Source organism: Phalacrocorax carbo, chromosome 6 (genome assembly GCF_963921805.1).
Source record: "Phalacrocorax carbo chromosome 6, bPhaCar2.1, whole genome shotgun sequence".
NCBI lineage: Eukaryota > Metazoa > Chordata > Aves > Suliformes > Phalacrocoracidae > Phalacrocorax > Phalacrocorax carbo.
The window spans coordinates 22694724-22715734 of NC_087518.1; the positions used below are offsets into that span (position 1 = coordinate 22694724).

The window sequence follows — 21011 nt, forward strand, 5'->3', positions numbered from 1 at the left end:
TGTGCAAATGCAAGCACAATACCATCACAATGTCAAATATTCCCTATCCCTCATTGTCTTTTTTCTGTTTTGGGCAGTAAGTGCATGTTTCCCTATGTAACAAAAGTAAAACTTTCCCACCTTTCTGATAATTGACTGAGACAGAAGTTCTGTATGTGTCTATCTCATAATATAATTATTATTATATTATTTAATAATACAATAATATATTATTGTCTAATTATCCATGTTTGCATTTCACCTGTCCTGTATATAGGTAAGGAAATACTATCCTGAGTGTTTTGGCTGCTCCATCAGCAGGAATAGACACAAAATCTTCTAATCCAGGCACAACATGTAATCCTATATAACCTAAAGGTAAAGAAAGTTTATCGAAGGAGTTAAAAAATCAACTAGGTTGCCCGTGGAGATAGAGTTTTGCAAAGTGCTTTTCCTACATCTCCCTAATGATTATGCAGAGTTTTAAGGCAAAGCAATGCTGAACAACCATGCCTAAAAACTGATATTGATTCACTGAAGTGGTGTATCGCTTCAAAACAGTGGAGTTATGAACATGAATTTCCTACAGTCCTGGCCTAATTTTCTGTGAGTCTCAAACCTTGAAATTTGTGGGGAGTAACACACAGAAATCCTAAAATCTTCGTAATTAGATCCAAATGTTTTTGGCTTCTAGTCTGTTCTGTCCTTGTACTCTATTTCCACTTCTCTCTGTCTAGAAGAGGACTAGTACTTTACAACACTAACCATGTGTTTTAGAGAGATATTTGTTACCTGGCTAGTGAGAACCACTGATAACTCTAAACCTGTAATAGATTTAACATTCAGTCTTCTTATCTTGCTTACAATGCTAAAATAACTTGTCAATGTTCTCAGTTCTGCACCTCAGCAATCAGATTGCAGCAGTCTGTCACTAAGTTAAAATGAGTGCTGCTCATGACTTGTATATTTAATACAGGATCATAGTTTATGGTAGAGGGAAAAAGTATCAAAAGCGTTGTAACAGACAGTAACAGTAAGAATAATAGTGTGACAATCTACTTCTCGCTTTGTCCTGTTCACAAACAGAGAAGGACTGGTGGAACATGTGTTGGTTGGAGATTGTCTTGGGCTTAGTGACCATGATATGATTGAGTTCTCAATTCTTGGTGAAGTAAGAAGAGGGGTCAGCAGAACCACTACGATGGACTTAAGGAGGGCAGACTTTGGCCTGTTCAGGGCGCTGATTGGGAGAGTCCCTTGGGAGGAAGTCCTAAAGGGCAAAGGGGTCCAGGAAGGCTGGGTTTTCTTCAAGAATGAAATCTTGAAGGTGCAGGAACAGACTGTCCCCATTGTCCACAAGATGAACCGGTGGGGAAGACGATCAGCCTGGCTGAACAGGGAGCTTCTGCTAACACTCAGGAAAAAAAGGAGAGTCTGCTGCTTTTGGAAGAAGGGATAGGTAACACAAGAAGAGTACAGAGGCCTCGCTAGGTCTTGCAGGGAGAAAATTAAGCAAGCAAAAGCCCAGATAGAACTCAACCTGGCTACTGCTGTGAAGGATAACAAAAAATGTTTTTACGAATACATTGACAACAAAAAGAGAATTAAAGAGAATCTCCATCCTCTATTGGACACGGAGGGGAACATTGCCACTGAGGATGAGGAAAAAGCTGAGGTACTAAATGCCTTCTTTGCCTAAGTCTTTAACAGTAAGACCAGTTGCCCCCAGGGTATTCAGCCCCCTGAGCTGGAAGGCAGGGACGGATTGCAGAATAAATCTCCCATATTCCAGGAGGAAGCAGTTTACGACCTGCAGCTCCACCTGGACACTCTGAAGTCTATCTGGCTGGATGGGATCCACCCGAGAGTACTGAGGGAGCTGGCAGAGGAGCTCACTAAGCCACTCTCCATCATTTACCAGCAGTCCTGGTTAACGAGAGGTCCCAAATGACTGGAGGCTTGCTGATGTGATGCCCATCTACAAGAAGGGTCAGAAGGAGATCCGAGGAACTGCAGGACTGTCAGCCTGACCTTGGTGCTGGGAAAGGTCATGGAGCAGATCATCTTGAATGCCATTATGCAGCACACGCGGGGCACCCAGGGGATCGGGCCCAGTCAACAAGGCTTCATGAAAGGCTGGTCCTGCCTCACTAACCTGGTCTCCTTCTATGACCAGGAGACCCACCTAGTAGATGAGGGGGAAGGCTGTGGACATTGTCTACTTGGACTTTAGTAAAACCTTTGACACTGTCTCCCACAGCATTCTCCTCGAGGAGCTGGGGGCTCATGGCTTGGACAGGTGTACTCTTTGCTGGGTAAAAAAACTGGCGGGCTAGCCAGGCCAAAAGAGCTGTGGATAATGGAGTTAAATCCAGTTGACGTCCAGTCATGAGCAGTGTTCCCCAGGGCTCAGCGTTGGGGCCAGTCTTGTTTAATATCTTTATCAATGATCTGGATGGGGGGATTGAGTGCACCCTTAGTAAGTTTGCAGACGACACCAAGTTGGGCAGGAGTGTCGATCTGCTTGAGGGCAGGAAGGCCCTACAGAGGGACTTGGACAGGCTGGATTGATGGGCCAGGGCAATTGTATGAGGTTTAACAGGGCCAAGTGCTGGGTCCTGCACTTGGGTCACAACAACCCCATGCAACGCTACAGGTTTGGGGAAGACTGGCTGGAGAGCTGCCCTGTGGAGAAGGACCTGGGGGTGTTGGTTGACAGCCGGCTGAACGTGAGCCGGCAGTGTGCTCAGGTGGCCAAGAAGGCCAATGGCATCCTCATTTGTGTCAGGAATAGTGTGGCCAGCAGGAGTTAGGGAAGTGATTGTGCCCCTGTTCTCAGCACTGGTGAGGCCGCACCTTGAATACTGTGTTCAGTTTTGTGCCCCTCAGTATAAGAAGGACATAGATGTGCTGGAGCATGTCCAGAGGAGGGCAACGAAGCTGATGAAGGGTCTAGAGAACAAGTCTTATGAGGAGCAGATGAGGGAACTGGGGTTGTTTAGTCTGGAGAAGAGGATGCTGAGGGGAGACCTTATCGCTCTCTACAGCTGCCTGAAAGAAGGTTGTAATGAGGTGGGTGTCGGTCTCTTCTCCCAAGTAATAAACGATAGGATGAGAGGAAACGGCCTCAAGTTGAGCCAGGAAAGGTTTAGATTGGGTATTAGGAAAAATTTCTTCACTGAAAGAGTGGTCAGGCATTGGAACAGGCTGCCAGAGAGGTGGTGGAGTCTCCATCCCTGGAGGTATTTAAAAGAAGGGTAGATGTGGTGCTTGAGGTTATGGTTTAGTGGTGGACTTGGCAGTGTTAGGTTAATGGTTGGACCTGATGATCTTAAAGGTCTTTTCCAACCTAAATGATTCTATTCTATTCTTTGATCTGAGAGGTTCTTGTAATGTAAAAGAAATAAAACAATGATTCTGTAACGTGTGAAAAGATAACTAAATCAGACACTGATAATTTTTGTAAGGACTATTTTTGATAGATTTATTTTAACTTATCCATGAAAGTCCTTTTCAAAATTTTATAGGGTATACATGTCAGCATTGTCCTCAGTTAAAGCACCGTGTACCAGTGTAAACTTCAGTCCTTCTGTGCGCTCAGAGGACTAAGGCTGTGCATAGCAGTTATGCCAAAATCTCTATGTATGAAGTATACATGCAGATGTTGTCTTTTTACAGCATTTTGTGCTTTAGCAATAGGATTATTTAATGGCATGTGATTTTCATAGAAAATTAAGACAAGAAGTGAATTGCATCTATTCCAGTTAAAACACAAAAGTAAACATAATAAAATTAGTCTACTTGGAATGAACTTAAAGCAGTGAGATTATACGAGTAGTTTTGGAGAAATATTCTGTATGTGTAAGCATGTTAGTACTTTATCATCTTAAAATATGTGTTCTGTTTAAGTACTTACTATACATGAAATAAATTTCTGTAATATTGAAGTAGTGACTGAAGCCTACCTGACAATGAATTTGATCCCCTGCTAGTTAAGTGTGAAATTCTGTGGGTTAATCAATAGATACAAAAAATACATAGTTAAGGAAGAGATACAAACTGTGATTTAGATGGAGATAACTATTAAGATGTTTATTTATTTTCTTATAATTAAAGTAGAAAGGAAAGTTGCAGAAATAGAAAAGGGATACACAAGTAAACCTGTAAAGAATTAAGTAATTATTTTCCAGCCTCTCAAGGGGAAGGGGTTAAGAGATACAGTTTTAAAAGGGTTTATGTTGTTGAAAAGTTTATTTATCTTGTGTCTACTGAGACAGTGTGCCAACAACAGCAAACCCAAAATGCAAGTTAAAAAGAAAAAGAGAAAACTACTGCTGGAAGGGAATGTGAAGGCATAACAAAGCTATTTAAAATTATTACAGTGCAACAGCTGGTTTTGCTAAAGTGTCTTGGTTATTTTGAAAAAAGAAAAGTAATCTAACTTCTAATTCCCTTTGTCTTCTCACTCTGGGTAACTGTAGTATATAAAGTTTGCTATCCTATGACTCATTCTTCCCACAATACTATTTCTTTGAATAGCCCTTGTAAAAACATGCATTTCATGTTAGTTGTCTTAGTTGGCAATTGTGTAGACTTTTTTCTTCCTGGGTGAATGACTTATATGTACTAATCTATGGCTCTGCCTCTGCCACACATGGTGCCTACCAAAATAGTGCTAATACTATGCTGTACTGCTGTACCTATGATTACTGTGCTCACTTTTTTGAAAGAACAGAGTTGGCTGGTAGAGTATATCAATCATTGAAATTAGCTTACTCTCTTTTCCACAGGATATATATCTATATATATATATAAAATAAGTTCTGATATATAACTGATATAAGTACATGTTTTCAGGGACAGACAGTCATGAAACTGAGGCTTGATTTTAATTCTCGGTAGAATTTAATTCTTAGTAGAATTAAAAAAGATAATGGAGAAAGAAGGGGCAAATGCACAATAAAATGTTATTTCCAGCCTCCAAAAGTAACCTCTTTGCATAAGTTTGGCTCGCTATAAGAAATACTAAAAAGAATTGTGGAAGTTAAATGACTGAGATTCATTCAGATAAAGAATTAAAGAACATCTGTTGTAGCTTTCATATGTGAATGGTTGCTGAGCAGTCTGTTTTAACTTTATCATTATAGGCAGTCATGGCAGAACTCTAAAGAACAGCCACAGTTGTAGGCTTTCTTGCTGCTTTCACAATACTTCACATTTCCTCTGATGGCACAATGGAACAGGCAAGCTCCTATGAGAGAATTCTATACTGAATTATATGTACTCTGTGAGTTTGTCCAACTGTTGTAGCACGCATTCATGACAGCAGCATGCACGAATATTGGTATGGTCATCATCCTTTCCAGCTGTCTTTGGTTCCCCAAAGAGAGGGGTGGATTACCTGGGGACAGTCTTTGGAATGAGTCCAAACTGTAAAACACAAGCTCATGCTTTTAGGTGGATAGTTAAATACTTTAAACCCTGTTTTTCTTGGAATTACAGGTTTTGTGTTTGTTGAGGCTACTTTTTTTGATATTTCTACTTTCTGGATTTAATCTAGAGTTTAGAAATTGGAGCAAATTGTTTAATGCATTTAATATGCAATCTAATATTGTTTAATGTGTTTAATATGTAGATTTGTGTTGCAGATTGTATTTTGATTATTTACCAGACTAAAATCTTGGTTATAGCTGAAACATGTTGATAAAGTTCAAGGAGCTGACAGTGAATTTTCTTATTATACAGTGGAAATTGGAGATGTTTATGGGAGATTTGGAAAATGAGGTAATACTTGCTGCTGAATATATTTTTAATTACCTTGAGGCCTAAAGGTCACAAACATGATTTTTCTGCTAAGTGAGGTTAAACTCAAACAATGTTGATCACAAACAAAAAAAACAAACAAACAAATCCACTTTTTAAAATGTAGCATTAGTAACAGCCTTATCTTATAAGTAATAGGTGGTGGAGGATGTTACATGAGTTTTCAGGACAATGCTAGAAAAAGGTTAGTGTATTTGGAAAACTGCTAGAATTTAAGCTCAATTATGAAAGAGGAAAATTTTATTTTCATAAAGACATTTCTAAATTGAAGAGTGAATATTGTGATCATTGACCCTTCACTTTCAAAGGATAATGATGTTCACCAGCTCTAGCATAAATTCTGCTATCCTTCATTCTGATTATAAAGTGGGATTTTTCTTTACTCTCTTCTGTTTAAAAGCAAAAGGAAAGAACTTGTGGCAGAGAAAATTGCTTATAGGATAGACTGACTATTTAGAAATGTTATTTTAATGTGAGGGGATGAGGTAATAGAGTAAAGCAATAACCAGAAAGCTGCAGTGTTTGACTCTGGTATCAAACCCAATGTCACAGTCTTGATCTTTGTTGTCCTTTTTTAATTATTATTTTGTGGGGGATTCTGATTAGTATATCTGTTTCAGGAAGAGCATCAAGAGTACTCTAATTTAGTATTTAAATATGGGATCTGATTAGTACTTCAGGCACGCGAGAGCGCTATAATACTAAGTGTGTTGTATTACAGACATCACAAGACTTGTTAAACAAGGAAACACGATTACTTTGGATTAAAGAAGTTGCCAAAGGCTTGAAGGATTTATAGCTGCTGCCACTTTGAGTTATATATAACTTCATTATTATGTTGAAAATGTTTAGATCTAGAATTAATGAAGCGCAATAAATGCTGATGAAATGAATCAGCAGGTTTGACAGCTTTTAACTGATGCTGAGCGAATGATGGAATTTTTTTTTAGTATTCTTTAATTCTCAGAATTGCTAGATATGTACAGAAAGTAACAAACGGCATTTGCACAGAGAAATGAAACTAATATTCTTTATAACTGGACATGATCAAGACATCAATTTAAGCGTATTTCTTAAATGACTTATTGTTCATTAAGGATGTGAGAGAGGGAAAGGTCTGTTGCTTTTCTGGAAGAGACGTCTATGGTCTGGATCTTGTAGAGAAAGAATAATAAGAGCAGTCAGTATCTGCAAAGATGTAAGGAGGATGCATGAGGATGAATGAGAGCAATGCCAGTACACTGGTCATGTGTGTCTGAGCAAGGCAAGAATTGAGTACCATCAGAAATCTAAGCGGTGCTGTCCTAGGGACAGGCAAAGGGGTTGACCACTATTGTAGTTTGAAAGGGGTCTGGAGCCTGTTGAAATGCTAGGTAGGCTGAGTGAGTTAGTTTTAAATGTTCTGAGTTTAAGAGGGACATAGATGAGTTTAGAAGAATGGAAATTGCAAGCCTCGGGCAAAGAGGAAGGGGGAAAACGTGGCTTTAGAAACAAAGGACTTAAATTTGGCTTTTTTCTGTGGCTCTTCCAAAATTTAGTCACTGTTAGTGTAATTAGAAGGGGCAATGAAATATAAATTCGTGACACCGCTGTGGTGTGCTGGACTACTGCAAGGTCTCTTTTTTATGTGAATCAAGATTTCAGTGAATGCATATCGCATCAATTTGATCATTCCATTAATCTCAGCTGTATAAAATCGGCTGCATTTTAACATTGCTTCATTAGCTCAGAAACTAGTGTGACATTCAGTAACTTTTTCTAGACAGCTGCATTCCATTTCATTGTATGAAGTCTGTAGTATGGCAAAGATTTTTCAAAACAATTATTATTTTAACAGCTGGTTAATTACAGATTATTTATTGAGTGGTTAGTTAGCTGAGCAGTCATCATTTGCTCTTGTTACCATGATGCAGAATTACTGTTATGTGTATTAATGTGAGGGTTAGTAAATCTGAATGAGAAATGAGCAATAACAAATTATGAAAGGCTTTTAAGTTTTGAAGTAGTCTTACAACATTTGTTTCTTACAGGCAAACTATGAAAAGAAAATATTTAATGGCAGAAATTATTCTTGAGTTTCATTTGACTGTCCCTCTGTAATATGACTCAGGTATTTAGTTACATAAAAATATGACTAAGTCCCTTTTGCCTGTGAGGTATAGACCTGGATGAAATCCAGTATGAGATTGGATTTCAGTAAATTGGAAAAGTTCTTTCCTAGCCTTCTTAACTTTGAATTTGGGACAAAACTACGTCAAAAGCTGGAATAAGTTCCTCATCTAACTATTCCATAATCAGTTGGGGCTTTTTTTTCCTCTTCAAATAGTGTCTGATTACTAAATTAAGCTCTCAGCATCAATAAACCATTCCCCTCCAGAATAAAACCTATAATTTTTCATATATATTGTCTTTTGTACCTTTTGAAGTATAGCTCTTATGGCTGTGGAGTGAATCCTGGGTAGATGCAGCAAAGAGAGAGTAAAAAAGAATCCAGGTGCATATTGTATAGTTTCTTAGGGTGACACGCTTAATATGCCAGAGTATTTGAAAGTGATATATTAACTCCTCTTAAGAGTATGCTATTTGGGTTATTTTTTTATGCAATGAAAAGTAGAGTGTGGTTTCTGTCACGACCTACCCAAATGACTGGTTTATTTCAAAAGTCTAATGCACTATGTGGTGTAATACATTTGAGACGCACCAGTGCAGTGTGTGTATTTATACTCTCAGTATATCTAAGTAAATAGAGAAGCATAGAGAAGGATCATCCAGAACTGCATGAGTGCTGTTTAAAAAACAAACCAACCCACCTGACTATCCTGAACGCTTTGTGCTGGAAATTCATATGCCTTATCATTTAGACAGTAAAGGAGTATCTGCAGAGCCAACCGTGTGGAAAGTGTTTTCTGGTCTCAAGTGTTCTGTGCTGACTTGCAAAAACTATGTTCCAAATTGCATTGGATTATATTAACTTTTAATTTCTTGCTCCCTGCTATCCAGGGCATCACAGGATCAAAATCTTAAAATGCTAATAGTCCATTCTGTCTGTAAGTCTAGAGATGGAGGACAGAAGGGAAGAATAGAAATGATCTCCTACCAATATTATATGTTAGTGGCAATTAGGAAAAATCTGTTAGTCCACAAAAACAACAGTAAGAATTTATCTTGCCTTGCAAGCTTTCAGCTAATTTTTCTTACTGTATCCCACCCAAAGGTATTTCTACACCTGTTTGGGTGAAGACAGCTCCTATTCTCTCCATTGTGCTTATATTGACATAGTTGCAGATGTTGTTACTATGCAGAACACCATTTTGGTTTTTTTTCCTCTTCAATACTTTCCTAGTTTTCCTTTTGCTGTAACCGTTTTTGTTGTTGTTGGGAGATAGAACTATTTCATTCATGGGCCACAAATGTTTACTTTAAGTATTGAGAATGTCTCATCCTTCTATTTTCCAGTTTATTATAAAAAGCTCCAGTCATATTCCAATATAGTTTTGTTTAAACCTTCTGTTGCCGTTATTTTTAAAATTTTCTCTGTATCGCTTTAGTTTTCCAAGACCTATCATCACTGTCATTTTAGCAATGAAATTCTGCTCTCATTCAATTACTTCAAGCCGATCTGTAGCTTACTTTGTGTTTAACTGTATCATAACCCTTTTTTTCTCATGTCCTGTCATCCATAATTTCTCTATTTGATTCACACCTGTTTGCATTAGCTTTGAATGTCTACTTTGTATCACCTGTGTCTGCATGTGCTGGTTTTGGCTGAGAAGGGGTTAATTCTCTTCACTGTGGTGGTCGGGTACCTTTCCAGCTTCCCGCGCTCTGCCGTGTTGGCGGGAGGCTGGGAGGGGTGGGGCCACGGCCAGGGCAGCTGACCCCGACTGGCCAATGGGATGTTCATTCCATACCATGTGACACCATGACCAGTATATTAAGGGGAGCAGTTTGCGGCTCAGGGAGGTGCAGTGTTGGGTCGGCGGGCAGTGAGCGGCTGCGTCACATGCGGTTTGTTTCGGTGGTTCATCCCCCTCCCCCCTCCCTCACCCCTCACCCTCCCCCAGGTTTTCGCACCTCTTGTTTTCCTTTCCATTGCATTTTTGTTGTTGTTTTTTTATTTTAATTATTAAACTGTTCTTATTTTAACCCACGAGCGTTACCCTTCTGATTCTCTCCCCCATATACTGGTGGGGGAGTGAGCGAGCGACTGTGTGGTGCTGAGTTGCTGGCTAAACTACGACAGTACATCTGCATGATTTGAAATAAAAATGTTAATCTTTTCAACTTCCAGATTTACAAACTTACTTCATGTTTTTAATGGTAAATTCTGAATAAACAGTTCCTATTATATTTGTATTATTTAATTATAATAATGGTGGTAAGTTGACACAGGAATGCCTCTAAACTGGTTACTTTTCAAAAATGGACTTCATTTTCTATCAGAATGCCATACAGAAATGCTGTTCATAAAGAGTTCTTTCTTGCAGTTTTCCTGAGCAGATTGTCATGTTAAAAAAAACTTAAGAATTTTTCTTCCGTCTTTTTTTCATTCATACTGATCTGGTTAAATAAGTAATGTGTAATTTATTCTATTTATGCCTGCAAACGCTTTCATTTTCAGCAACTGCTTGACAACTTAAATGAAGCACATTATTGGTAGCTGTGAAGCTGTTAACTGGTTTATATTTGAATTTATTTTTGTTTGCTTTTAAATATTTAAATGTGTTCTTTACAAAGACTGGTACTTAAGATTGGGATCAAGTACTGCATTGGTATTTCCTTTGTTTTCTTTAGTTACTCTGTGTGTGTGTGCTTTCTTTGTGTGTATGTTTTCTGGATCCACAGCACAATTGCTTTACCTCAGTGTTTATCCTTTTCACCTATAAAATCAATTTAGTAGCCTGGTTAATTTCCCATTGTTCTTCTAGAAACATGCATCTTCCAATAGCTCTATTCCTGTTGAGCAATAAGAAATTGTCAGTACCTGTTTTTCTCGACTGTTAAGTATCAGGTGCAATTTAACAGTCATTTTTGGGAAATACCGTTTCAGTCCATTGCTCCTTGTCAGCAACCTTCCTCACCTGTGGGACAGTTTGTGCCTAGAGTATTATTCTAATATACAGCTGTTGCCAAGGCCTGCTGCTTTCTAGATTTGACAATTGAACATCAAAAGTTACATTGTAAACACTAACATTTATCTAGAAATAGCTTTATTTATCTTCCTGCCTTCCCTTCCCCCCACCCCCCCACACCCCATCTTACTTCTTCCTGCTCAAGACTGGTATTTGATCTAATGTAATTTCATAGGTTCCTAAGGAAAATTAAGGCTATCCACATAAGATCCTTACTGCCTTAAATGCACAGAAACCTCTTTTTTTCTTTTTTTTTTTCTTTTTTTTTTCTTTTTTTAAATGTTGTAAATGTATTGTCAAAAATAATAGTGAGTTCAGACACAAGTCAGTTCATCGGTTCCTGGCTCATTTCCTGTCAAGATTTTGTGTTAGGGCTTTTTATACTTTTTATTGGAATTTTTAAAAAAAAAATTATATTTTGTGTGTGTATCCTAAATAATGCTGCTATTTCACCAGAATGCCATGAAAAGAGTGGAGCACATGAAAAAGCTAGACTAAATCTGCAGTTTTACAAATACAGTTGTACAGCAGTTATGGCGTCTATTTTATTAAAACTGTTTTCGGCCTCTTAGGTCACATGTTTTGTTCTTTTGTTACAAGCTGCAGCATGTTGACATTACTAACATTTCCGAAGTACATTAAGTACATTTTCACCCCCCACACATGCGCACACAAAAAGAAGCCCCTTCTGTGACCGACTGTTTTTATGTTCAACTCAGATCTCTCTGCATCTTTATACACTGAACAGAATAGCTAAGTAAGTGAAATACCAGACGGAAGTTTGTCATTATTGTTCTCACCATTGACTTAAGCACATTTTAAGTCTAGTTTTTAATCTCTGGCAATTGAGTATCTCTTCACAGAAAAATACTGGAAGTTCCTGGAATTACAAAGATACCAAGTCGCTAGCCAAATTTTCCCTGGCTAAGCAGTGAGAAAAGCTGCCCATTGATCTGTGTTTTATGTGGTGTTTTTTCTGATGAGAACTACTATTTCCTCTGAGATCATCAAAGCTTATTTCAACTAGGATTCAACACTAGATTTTAATTGTTGTTTCCAGAGTTAGAATGTGAATTCCCAGTTACAGAATACTGATCAGATCGTAGCTGAAGTTGTTCATCTTGAAATTTTGCAATTAAATTAAAATAAATCCCAGTATATTAGTATTTTTAGCAGAATGTTCTAATCCAAAATGAAAATCAGATGTTCTTATGTTCTTCATGGAAATACAGAAGTCCAGACAGTGGGTATTGTATTTAGGTTACAAGACTTGTGGGTTGTTTTTTTGTTAATTTTCGTTGTTTACATTGTAGGCAAGTCTTTGCTCACTTTAAGGAATAAAACTGATACCTTAAAATAATTTTTTAAAATTCGTATCCAAAAATAATTCTCTTGAGTTGTATAAAAACCCAGGTCCTCTGGAAATTAATTCATTGTCCTCATGAATGGATTCCTGGTGAGTGAGGCATTTTTATGACTCCCTTAAAAAACAATTGCAAGCATTCCACAAATAAACAATACATTGATTTTGGGGGACGTTTTTATGAGCATTTTGTAATAATTTGTTCTCCAATGTTTATTTCAGTATGGTATTTTGTAATTTTTAACTAAATTATACTAAGAATTCTCTTGTAGAAGCAGAGAGAGTAGAGCTTTGAAGCAATGCTGTTTCAGTTAGCAAGTACAGATGCAGTACCAAGTGAGATATTATTTCATTGATTTCCATGTGTTCTGGAAGAAGAGCTGGAAAAGTTTAGGTACATAGGCTAGATGCTGCTGTTCTATATCTTTTTACATTTTGCAACTATTTTGGCAATTTTGATCTTTTTCCCTCAACTAGTTTTTCCTTCTGTATTTTTCATTAATAAATTTCACATGTGATTTTGGTATTTTTGGTATTTTTTGTTTTCTTGTTTCTTTCAGGGCTGTTTTTCATGACTAGTTAACCATAATAATAGTTACATTCGTATTGGCTTTTCTTTCCCTGTGTGTAAGCTATTGCAAGTGACAGTTCATATTTTACTGGCATAATAAACCAGTGCACCATTTAATGTGACAGTAGCAGTTCTTGGTACAGCAGAAGCCCTAATGTTGTTCATACTGCAGAAGAGTTTTGTCTGAAACATTGGGGGTAAGAGGGAATTAACATCATTGGATTGCTCATTGCCTCAAGGGGGTAGCAGTTCCATGCCCGTAAGAGCTCTCGTTGTTGCTTTTGGACAAGATTTTCTTTCTACTGATCAGTCTGCAAATAATCCAGGAGATCCTGTTATCACCAGAAGTACAACTTTTAATTCAGATCATGTTCAGTTGCTGCAGGATTTTTTCTGATTTTGATTTGTGTCAATAATATTTCATTAACCCCGAGTGAGCTCACAGGGAAACTTATAACATTTAGAAATGGAAAAATGTTATGCAGCCACTATGAACCTGGTGCTTGGGGCTTCAGACAGACTTTTCAGCCTTAGTTTCCACTCTTCTGTCAAACCTGTGTATATCACTTCTGTTCTCAGCAAGTTCTTCTCAACTCCTTTAATCTGTTAGGTAGAATTGAGAACTACAGAAACATTGCAGTGCTGTGCTGCCCTGGGCATGCAAGCAGACTTTGTTCTGTAGGTGGGAGTGGGTGATGGATTAACAGAGATAACTGAAGCCACCTTCTGTACCTGCACATGAATAACAGAAGTGAAAAGCATAAATATGGACATCGGTACAGAGATATAGACTGATCAGATTTTGCAAGATCCTTTTCATTTAAGGGAGCCTGGCAGACTTCCAAAGATTACTGCTTCCAGAAAATTATAAAATGAAAAAAATACAAATTGAAGATACAGCCCTCTTTTTCCAACTAAAACTATCTTAAAAGCAGAAAGTCACTCTGTCAAAAACCGCATCACTGGCTGATCCTTGTGGGTCCCTTCCAACTCAGGACATTCTATGATTCTATGACTTCTTGGTTCTCCAGAACAGCACAGGGATAGCATCAGAATGCAGAAACAAGAGATCATGCTCTGATGTTCATGGGGCTAAGGAAACAAACAAGACGCAGTGAAGCAACACTGTTCTCTAGGCACTGGGATTTGCCCACTGTCTGTTACAAAGATCCTCACAAGGATTCCTTATTTTTTCGTCTGAATCAGTATTCCTAACTTGTAACTGTGACAGAGTGATTTATGTCATGGTTCAGCACTAGCTCAGCCTCAGCAAAAAGATCAAAGAAGGGGGTGTACACATCAGAATCAGAATAAATTGTTTTACAAAATGGGTTCTTGTTAGGTGTTTATAGGAGGGTAAATGTTGCTGGTTTTGTGTAAGTTCAGGCTTGACGAGGCTCCATGATTTCTAATGCATTAATGAATTTTACAAATGTTTTATTTCATCAACATAAAAAACCTTTGCAAAAGATAAGAATTCTTATAGAGTGTCGTGGTTTAGCCGGCAGCTCAGCCCCACACAGTCGCTCGCTCACTCCCCCACCGGTATATGGGGGAGAGAATCAGAAGGGTAACGCTCGTGGGTTGGGATAAGAACAGTTTAATAATTAAAATTAAAAGAAACAACAACAGAAATGCAATGTAAAGGAGAACAAAGAGAGGCGCAAAGCCCCTGGGGGAGGGGGAACGAACCGCTGAAACAAATCGCACGACGCAGCTGCTCACCGCCCGCCGACCCGATGCCGCACCGCCCCTGAGCCGCAAACTTCCCCCCCTTAATATACTGGTCATGGTGTCACATCGTATGGCATGAACATGCCATTGGCCAGTCGGGGTCAGCCGCCCCCACCATGGTCCTGCCCCTCCCAGCCCCCTGCCACGCAGCAGAGCATGGGAAGCTGGAAAGGTAGCCGAACCCCACAGTGAGAATTAACCCCTTCTCAGACAAAACCAGCACATAGAGGAGCTGAGAAAGCATCTTCCACATGTACTTCTCCACTCTGGTGTTTGTATAAAACCCACACAAGCAGAAAGACGGTCATGAAAAACCAAAATATCATACTGCTATATATATATATCTCTTAAAAAATGGTATTTTTAGTGTTTAGTTGCTAAAGAATAATTTTAATTTTAGGGCTTTAGAAATACTCAAAAATTGATATCAGATGATACTATTCCGACTCATCAAATGTAATGCTGTCTGGAGCCATACAGTAAGTGGCCTGTTCACACACATCCAATGACAATTCTGTGTTGATGAACAGTCCCTGTATAGTGGGGCTTATGCAAAATAGGAAATCTCACATCCTCTATGCTGACTGGGTGATGAATCAGGAAAAACTAATATGTCAGTGGTATGTCAGCAGTTCAAAGTGAATTAAAGGAGAGGAGAGCAAATTGAAACTTGGATGTCATCTATAATAATAAAACAGTACTGAAACTAAGAATCTTTTCAAGTTCCTGTTGCAGCAGCTGCAGTTTACTCATCTGTGTCTTAAAACTAAGTGTATACTAATCTGAAATATTTTATAAGTATTTTTGCAAATAAATGCCAGCTAATAGATTTTTTGCTGCTCAACTGTTCCACACTTCTGTCAAAAAAGTGGGTAAGTGTATTGTGACAGAGTTAGCAATGCATTCATTTATATTTTCCTTAGAGTTCTTCACAGTACAAAATGAATGTGCAACCTCTGTTTGAAATAATTAGCTGTGGTTTACTGGGGGAATTTTGGTACTTTCATGTTGTACTAGCTTTTGATCAAAATTTCCCCGCACTGCCATGTTTAATTCTGGCCATCTGGATTAAAAGCTTCTCTTAATCTTAAATACAGATTGTAACTCTTTCTTTTTGAGCGTACTGCCATGAAGTTCTGGCTAGTTTCCAGCTTTCTTCATTAAAGCTTGCTTTATTATGGTTTTTTGGCCATTAAATGATTGTTATGCACAATAGGTATTTGTTTATAATTTGCTCAAACTGGGAATCAGTTACAACAGTAATCCAGTTCTGTAATTAACAGAGAGCATGTTTGTACCTGCTAGGATCTTCTGAGACCTACTAAGGGGTGAGGAAGAAATAGAGTTGAAAGGTAACATTTTCTGCTAATAAGACTTTAAGCATTCTAATCTGACAGTATTTTGTGCTGTGTTGTGGAAGTGTGACTTTCTGCATAATAACTACACTTGAACCAAAATTTGTGGTTGTGACAGGGATAAAAGGACAGTTTCATTTGTTGTAGATCTTCTCACATCTTTTGTCTTTGTTTTGGGTTTAGAAAGGAATGTGCATTCTAGCAGAAAAGGAGCAATTGGGGATCCTTGAATCCTATCCAAGTTTTGTTACTGCTCTTGTATGGTTTTTGTCAGGGAGTTCAATCTTACTTTCATTGTTTTTTCACCTGTAAAGTTTTAAAAGATTGTGAGAAAGTTACTAGCTTTAAAATTCTTTTAAAAGTAGAGCATTTCATAGGTGTGTGTTTACTTTTGTATTTTGGCTGTTGTGGAGTTGTAAGAAATGTAAACTTGCCTTAGCTACATGTTTGGACTGTTATAAACAAGGGATAGCATGAAATAGCTGATGGTATAATTTAATCTGATTCTTAGCAGTATGTTATTGATAGTATGAAGTATACACATGATAACTATAATAAGCTTTAGAAAATATTTCTTTAGAAAAGTGAAGTTATGTAGCGTCTTTGCAATACTTCTTTTCCCTAACTTGTGTCTGTCCTATCTGCTAACACTCCATCTTTGAGATTCCTTTTAGAAAATCTGCACCTAGAAAACTTTTCTGGGAACTGAATCTGTAGAAGTTTGGTGAGATGAAGCTGATTAATGAAATAATTTCATTTAAAATTTTACAAGCATGTATTTGGCTAAAAACAATTTTCTACCACAGCTGAGAACTAGAGAGATAGAAACACTGTGTGCGCAATAACTTCCTGTCTTGAAATTAACTATTAGTCTGCAGTGAATTGTACATACAGTATGTTAGAACTTTGCTTTTTAATGTATTCTTTCTCTTGATCTCTCAATTTAAGGACATACAATGTGCCTTATGAACTGAAACAGATTATACTGTAGGCTATGGACTAAGCAAGATAGAATAAAAATTAATGAAAGCTGCAGAATTTAAGTGCTTTTTCCACAAAATCTAATCAGACTTCTTATGATGTAATCAGGAGTTTTCAGTCTTGCTAAACAAATGGGGAATATGGACTTGAATAAAAATAGTACTTCATAATTTTCTGTCTTTACTCAGTGTAGTGAACCCTAGTGTTCTTGTGAATGTACAATTGAAATGTGCAAGTCTTTTGAGGATAATTTAAGTAACTTGGAGATTCAGATTTACCTGAAAAATCCCTTCTCCTGTCATACAAATCTTTTCTTTCCCTTTTTATGAGGGTTTTTTTTAATACATTTGTTGATTTTGGAAAAAGTAAAAGGTGTTTCTTGTGAATCTAATCTTCTCAATGGCAAGCCCTTGCACTTCCTTTGCCAATAGTTTATTTCATATGTATTCAGTCCAGTTTTCTTTTTGCATATGTGAAATAACAGTTTGGCAACTGTAAACAAAATATATACAGTGAAGAAAAAAAGACTTGTATTTTTTTAAAGTGAAAAGATTTATTTTATGAAATAATCCTTTCATTGAAGTGAATAATTAAAGCTAAAATAAATAAGATCTTATAAAAGATTGCACAGTAATTATGTAACTTTTAAGAAACAAGGGTTCATGGTAATGAAGTATTTTCATTTTACTAGGTTTTTCGTAGAAAAGTACAGTATCATGTGATGATATACCACAGTGTGTGAGAGTAGTTTGCTGGTTCAAAATCCAAACATCACAGAGTAATTTCCAGAGACCAGATGTTTATCAGTTCCCTTTATGGAAGAGAGCAGAAATGTTCTTATTTGAAGTTTTTCGACTGGAACTCCAGTGTAACTTCATAGTAGGCTTTCATACACCGTGACTTGAGCACTCGTGTATGACCCATAAAGGATTTACTTTTGAAGAAAGAAAATTGCTTATATGACTACACAGTCAATAACCACAGCATTACCCGTTATAACTGTGAGAAAAATTAGCTAGAAGTATTTCTGTTTCAGTAAATAATTTGGCATGGCTTTGGTTCACAGTGGCCCATGTAAGGCTTCTTCAGCTCTTGTAAATTGAGAATTAGTGCACCTTTGGTATTTAGAGTAATGGTGACAAGACTTCCTCTCTCCTCTTTCCTAATCCTCTTCACTTTATTTGTCATGTGATTGATGAGCATATATGTTAATGTCACTGGGGTGCTGAGGTTTTATCTTTATGAACCCACATCTGAAAAATTAATTATTTTTTTCCTGTTATATTGAATACAAACTGAATCAATCATAAGAAGTGCCCCTGGAGTATTTATCTAAACCCACACACATTCTCAGGTGATGTGTGTTACAGTAAGTATGGGTGTAAGGTACTGTTGACCAGCAACAACATGATACTTGCCACTGGTTCAAATGCAATTGCATTGCTCCTCTGTGCTAATTTTCATTAAGGCTACATCAGTATTCTCTGTGCTGTGCCTGTGGGTGAATTTTTGCATTACAAGTAATTTTAATACAGCATGTACCAAAACCGTGTTCTTACTAATTAATAGATGTGTTATAATGTAATTGAAGGGCAAGTTGAAGTGAAAAAGTAAACTCCAGCTCATTACCTCTTCAGCCTGTTTGTATGTTGTTTTTCTGATCCTTTGCTGTCATGCAGAGTGTTCTTTGATTCTGTATTATGGTTTCTGAGGATACTACTATACGTCTGCAAAGCTTAAATCAGTTATTCCTTTTTATTTTAAAATTATTATAACTAGAGGATACAGTTAAAGATATTTTAATCGTGTATTTGCCTGACTGCTTTCACAGAATAACTAAGCCACTCAAGTTGGTTTTGATTTCTAATGTTACCAGATAACGTGATAACTGGGGTGGGGAGGGTGATGGGATTGGGGGGAGACTAGAAAGAAAGCTTACCTATTTAAAAGAAAAAAAAAAGGCAAAACAAAACTGAATGCTGATTTTTGTTTCCTCTGTGATAGATCTAGTTACAAAACAGAAAGCTTCTGACATTGAAACTGCATATTCTTAGCTGGGCATGCATTCTTTTAAAATTTATTTCTGTAGTCCAGCAAGGAGATTTATTTTTCGAATTTGCCTATTGACCATCTATTTCAGCATTGTTCTGTTTTCTGTGCCTGATATAAATGCATATGTACTTGATTTCACATGGGTGGTTACATTCTGACAATAACAACAAAAAATTGTGAATTAATTAAATTATATTTTGGTTCATTTTAGTTTTGAAATGTGTATGTAAATCTATAATTTAGGAAAACGCAGGGTCGTTGATAATCAAGTCAGGTTTTTAGGCATGATCTTTTCATGATTGTAACTGTAATGCTTATTTATTCCTGCAGTTCTTTCCATAGTGCAGACAGGGTTTCCCTGTTCCTGTTAGTTGTCTTTAATTTAGGTATTTGTATTGACATTCAAATGCTTAAATTAGAAATTAACAGTCTTCAGTGGTATTCCCCTTTTATGTCGTAAGTTACAGTTATTGTAGTTACTGTGCAGACATTGTCCCATTTCAAGGGCTGTTTTTAATAATTCGAAACAATATAGATTTTTTGCAGATATCTTTACAAAATACAGCTCCATATGATTTGCTCTGTTGAAATGGGAAGGGAATTAGAATAGATTACATCTGATGTATTTATATGATGCTAACAGTACTCTGTGTATTTTTGGAGGTGAAGGATTAATTTGAGAAGAGAAGCCTCTGAGGTATTTCTCAGTATCTGCCAGGCTTTTCGCATGTAGTGATCTTCTCTGAGATCTTAAACTCCTTGAAGTTACTCAATTCCAGTGTGCTGGTTTTGGCTGAGAAGGGGTTAATTCTCCTCACCGTGGCGGGTCAGCTACCTTTCCAGCTTCCCACTCTGCCGCGTGGCAGGGGGGGCTGGGAGGGGCAGGGCCATGGTGGGGGCGGTTGACCCCGACTGGCCAATGGCATGTTCATGCCATACCATGTGACACCATGACCAGTATATTGAGAGGGGGCAGTTTGTGGCTTGGGTGGCTGCATTGAGTGCGATTTCTTTTGGTGGTTCGTTCCCCCTCCCTTCCCCTCCCCCCAGGGTTTTGTGCCTCTTGTTGTTCTCCTTACATTGCATTTCTGTTGTTGTTTCTTTTAATTTTAATTATTAAACTGTTCTTATCCCAACCCACGAGCGTTACCCTTCTGATTCTCTCCCCCATATACCGGTGGGGGAGTGAGCGAGCGACTGTGTGGGGCTGAGCTGCTGGCTAAACCACGACAACCAGTCAACATCTTCAGGTTATGAATTAGTTCAAAATTAACATAATTGAATTGTGATAGAAATTCACCTCTTGAATGCTCCTGCTTATTTAGTGGACTTTTCCCATCTATCGTCGATAGCTTCTCGTGGGAAAATAAGAGAAATTCAAATGTAATAAACAGGTACATGGGTATTACAAAATTTGATTTGTGATTACGTTGTCTTACACTTGGCACTTCATCAGTTATCATGTCTCAAGTGTAATTAGTTTCACAGTGTTCTCACATTCCCCTCTTCACATATAGAGGGAGAAATAAAAAAAAAGTGTACATTCAGCAAATGGAACCCCTATATTGCCATTTCTGCTTTAGGCCACTGACTAATGCTGTTTCTTATGGAGCTCTGTCACATTTAGCTGACTAGTAGAGAAAAGAAGAAACTTAAGCAATGAGAGGTAGGTAATAAATTAACTTTGTATTTATGCTTTGTTGTGTTTTGTTGCTAAGGAAGGGATTTAAAAGATCAAAATATAAAAATTGTATTGGAAGTGACTTAAATCTATTTTTTTTCCTCTGTTCAATAGTCAAATTTCATTCCAATGTATTAAAATACTCATCTTTGGATATTTGAACTGTGGGATAAAAATAATACTAAGTGAAAATTTGGTCAGTGGATTTTGTATGCACTTAGTGCCTAAACTATGCTAATATCTAATATTAGCATAATATAATAATAACATAATAACATTTTTTGTTGCTATTATTTGAAGGGAGTTTTGGTTTTAATACTTCAGCCAAACTGATATGGCT

At 37.5% G+C, this 21011-nt stretch overlaps 1 protein-coding gene across 11 annotated transcripts in view; it reads left to right on the top strand.

The window, feature by feature from the left end:
* The window catches only part of ATG7 (autophagy related 7), a 114202-nt gene that overhangs the window by 64401 nt on the left and 28790 nt on the right, over positions 1 to 21011 (top strand). Inside the window, exon 19 of one of the 11 annotated variants that reach the window (XM_064454244.1) lies at positions 15908 to 15954. The exons of the other annotated variants lie outside the window; for them this stretch is intronic. Within the exon in view, the coding sequence (XP_064310314.1) occupies positions 15908 to 15934 (27 nt within the window). The 3' untranslated portion in view covers positions 15935 to 15954. The remainder of the gene's footprint in view (positions 1 to 15907; positions 15955 to 21011) is intronic. 11 annotated transcript variants of the gene reach the window in all.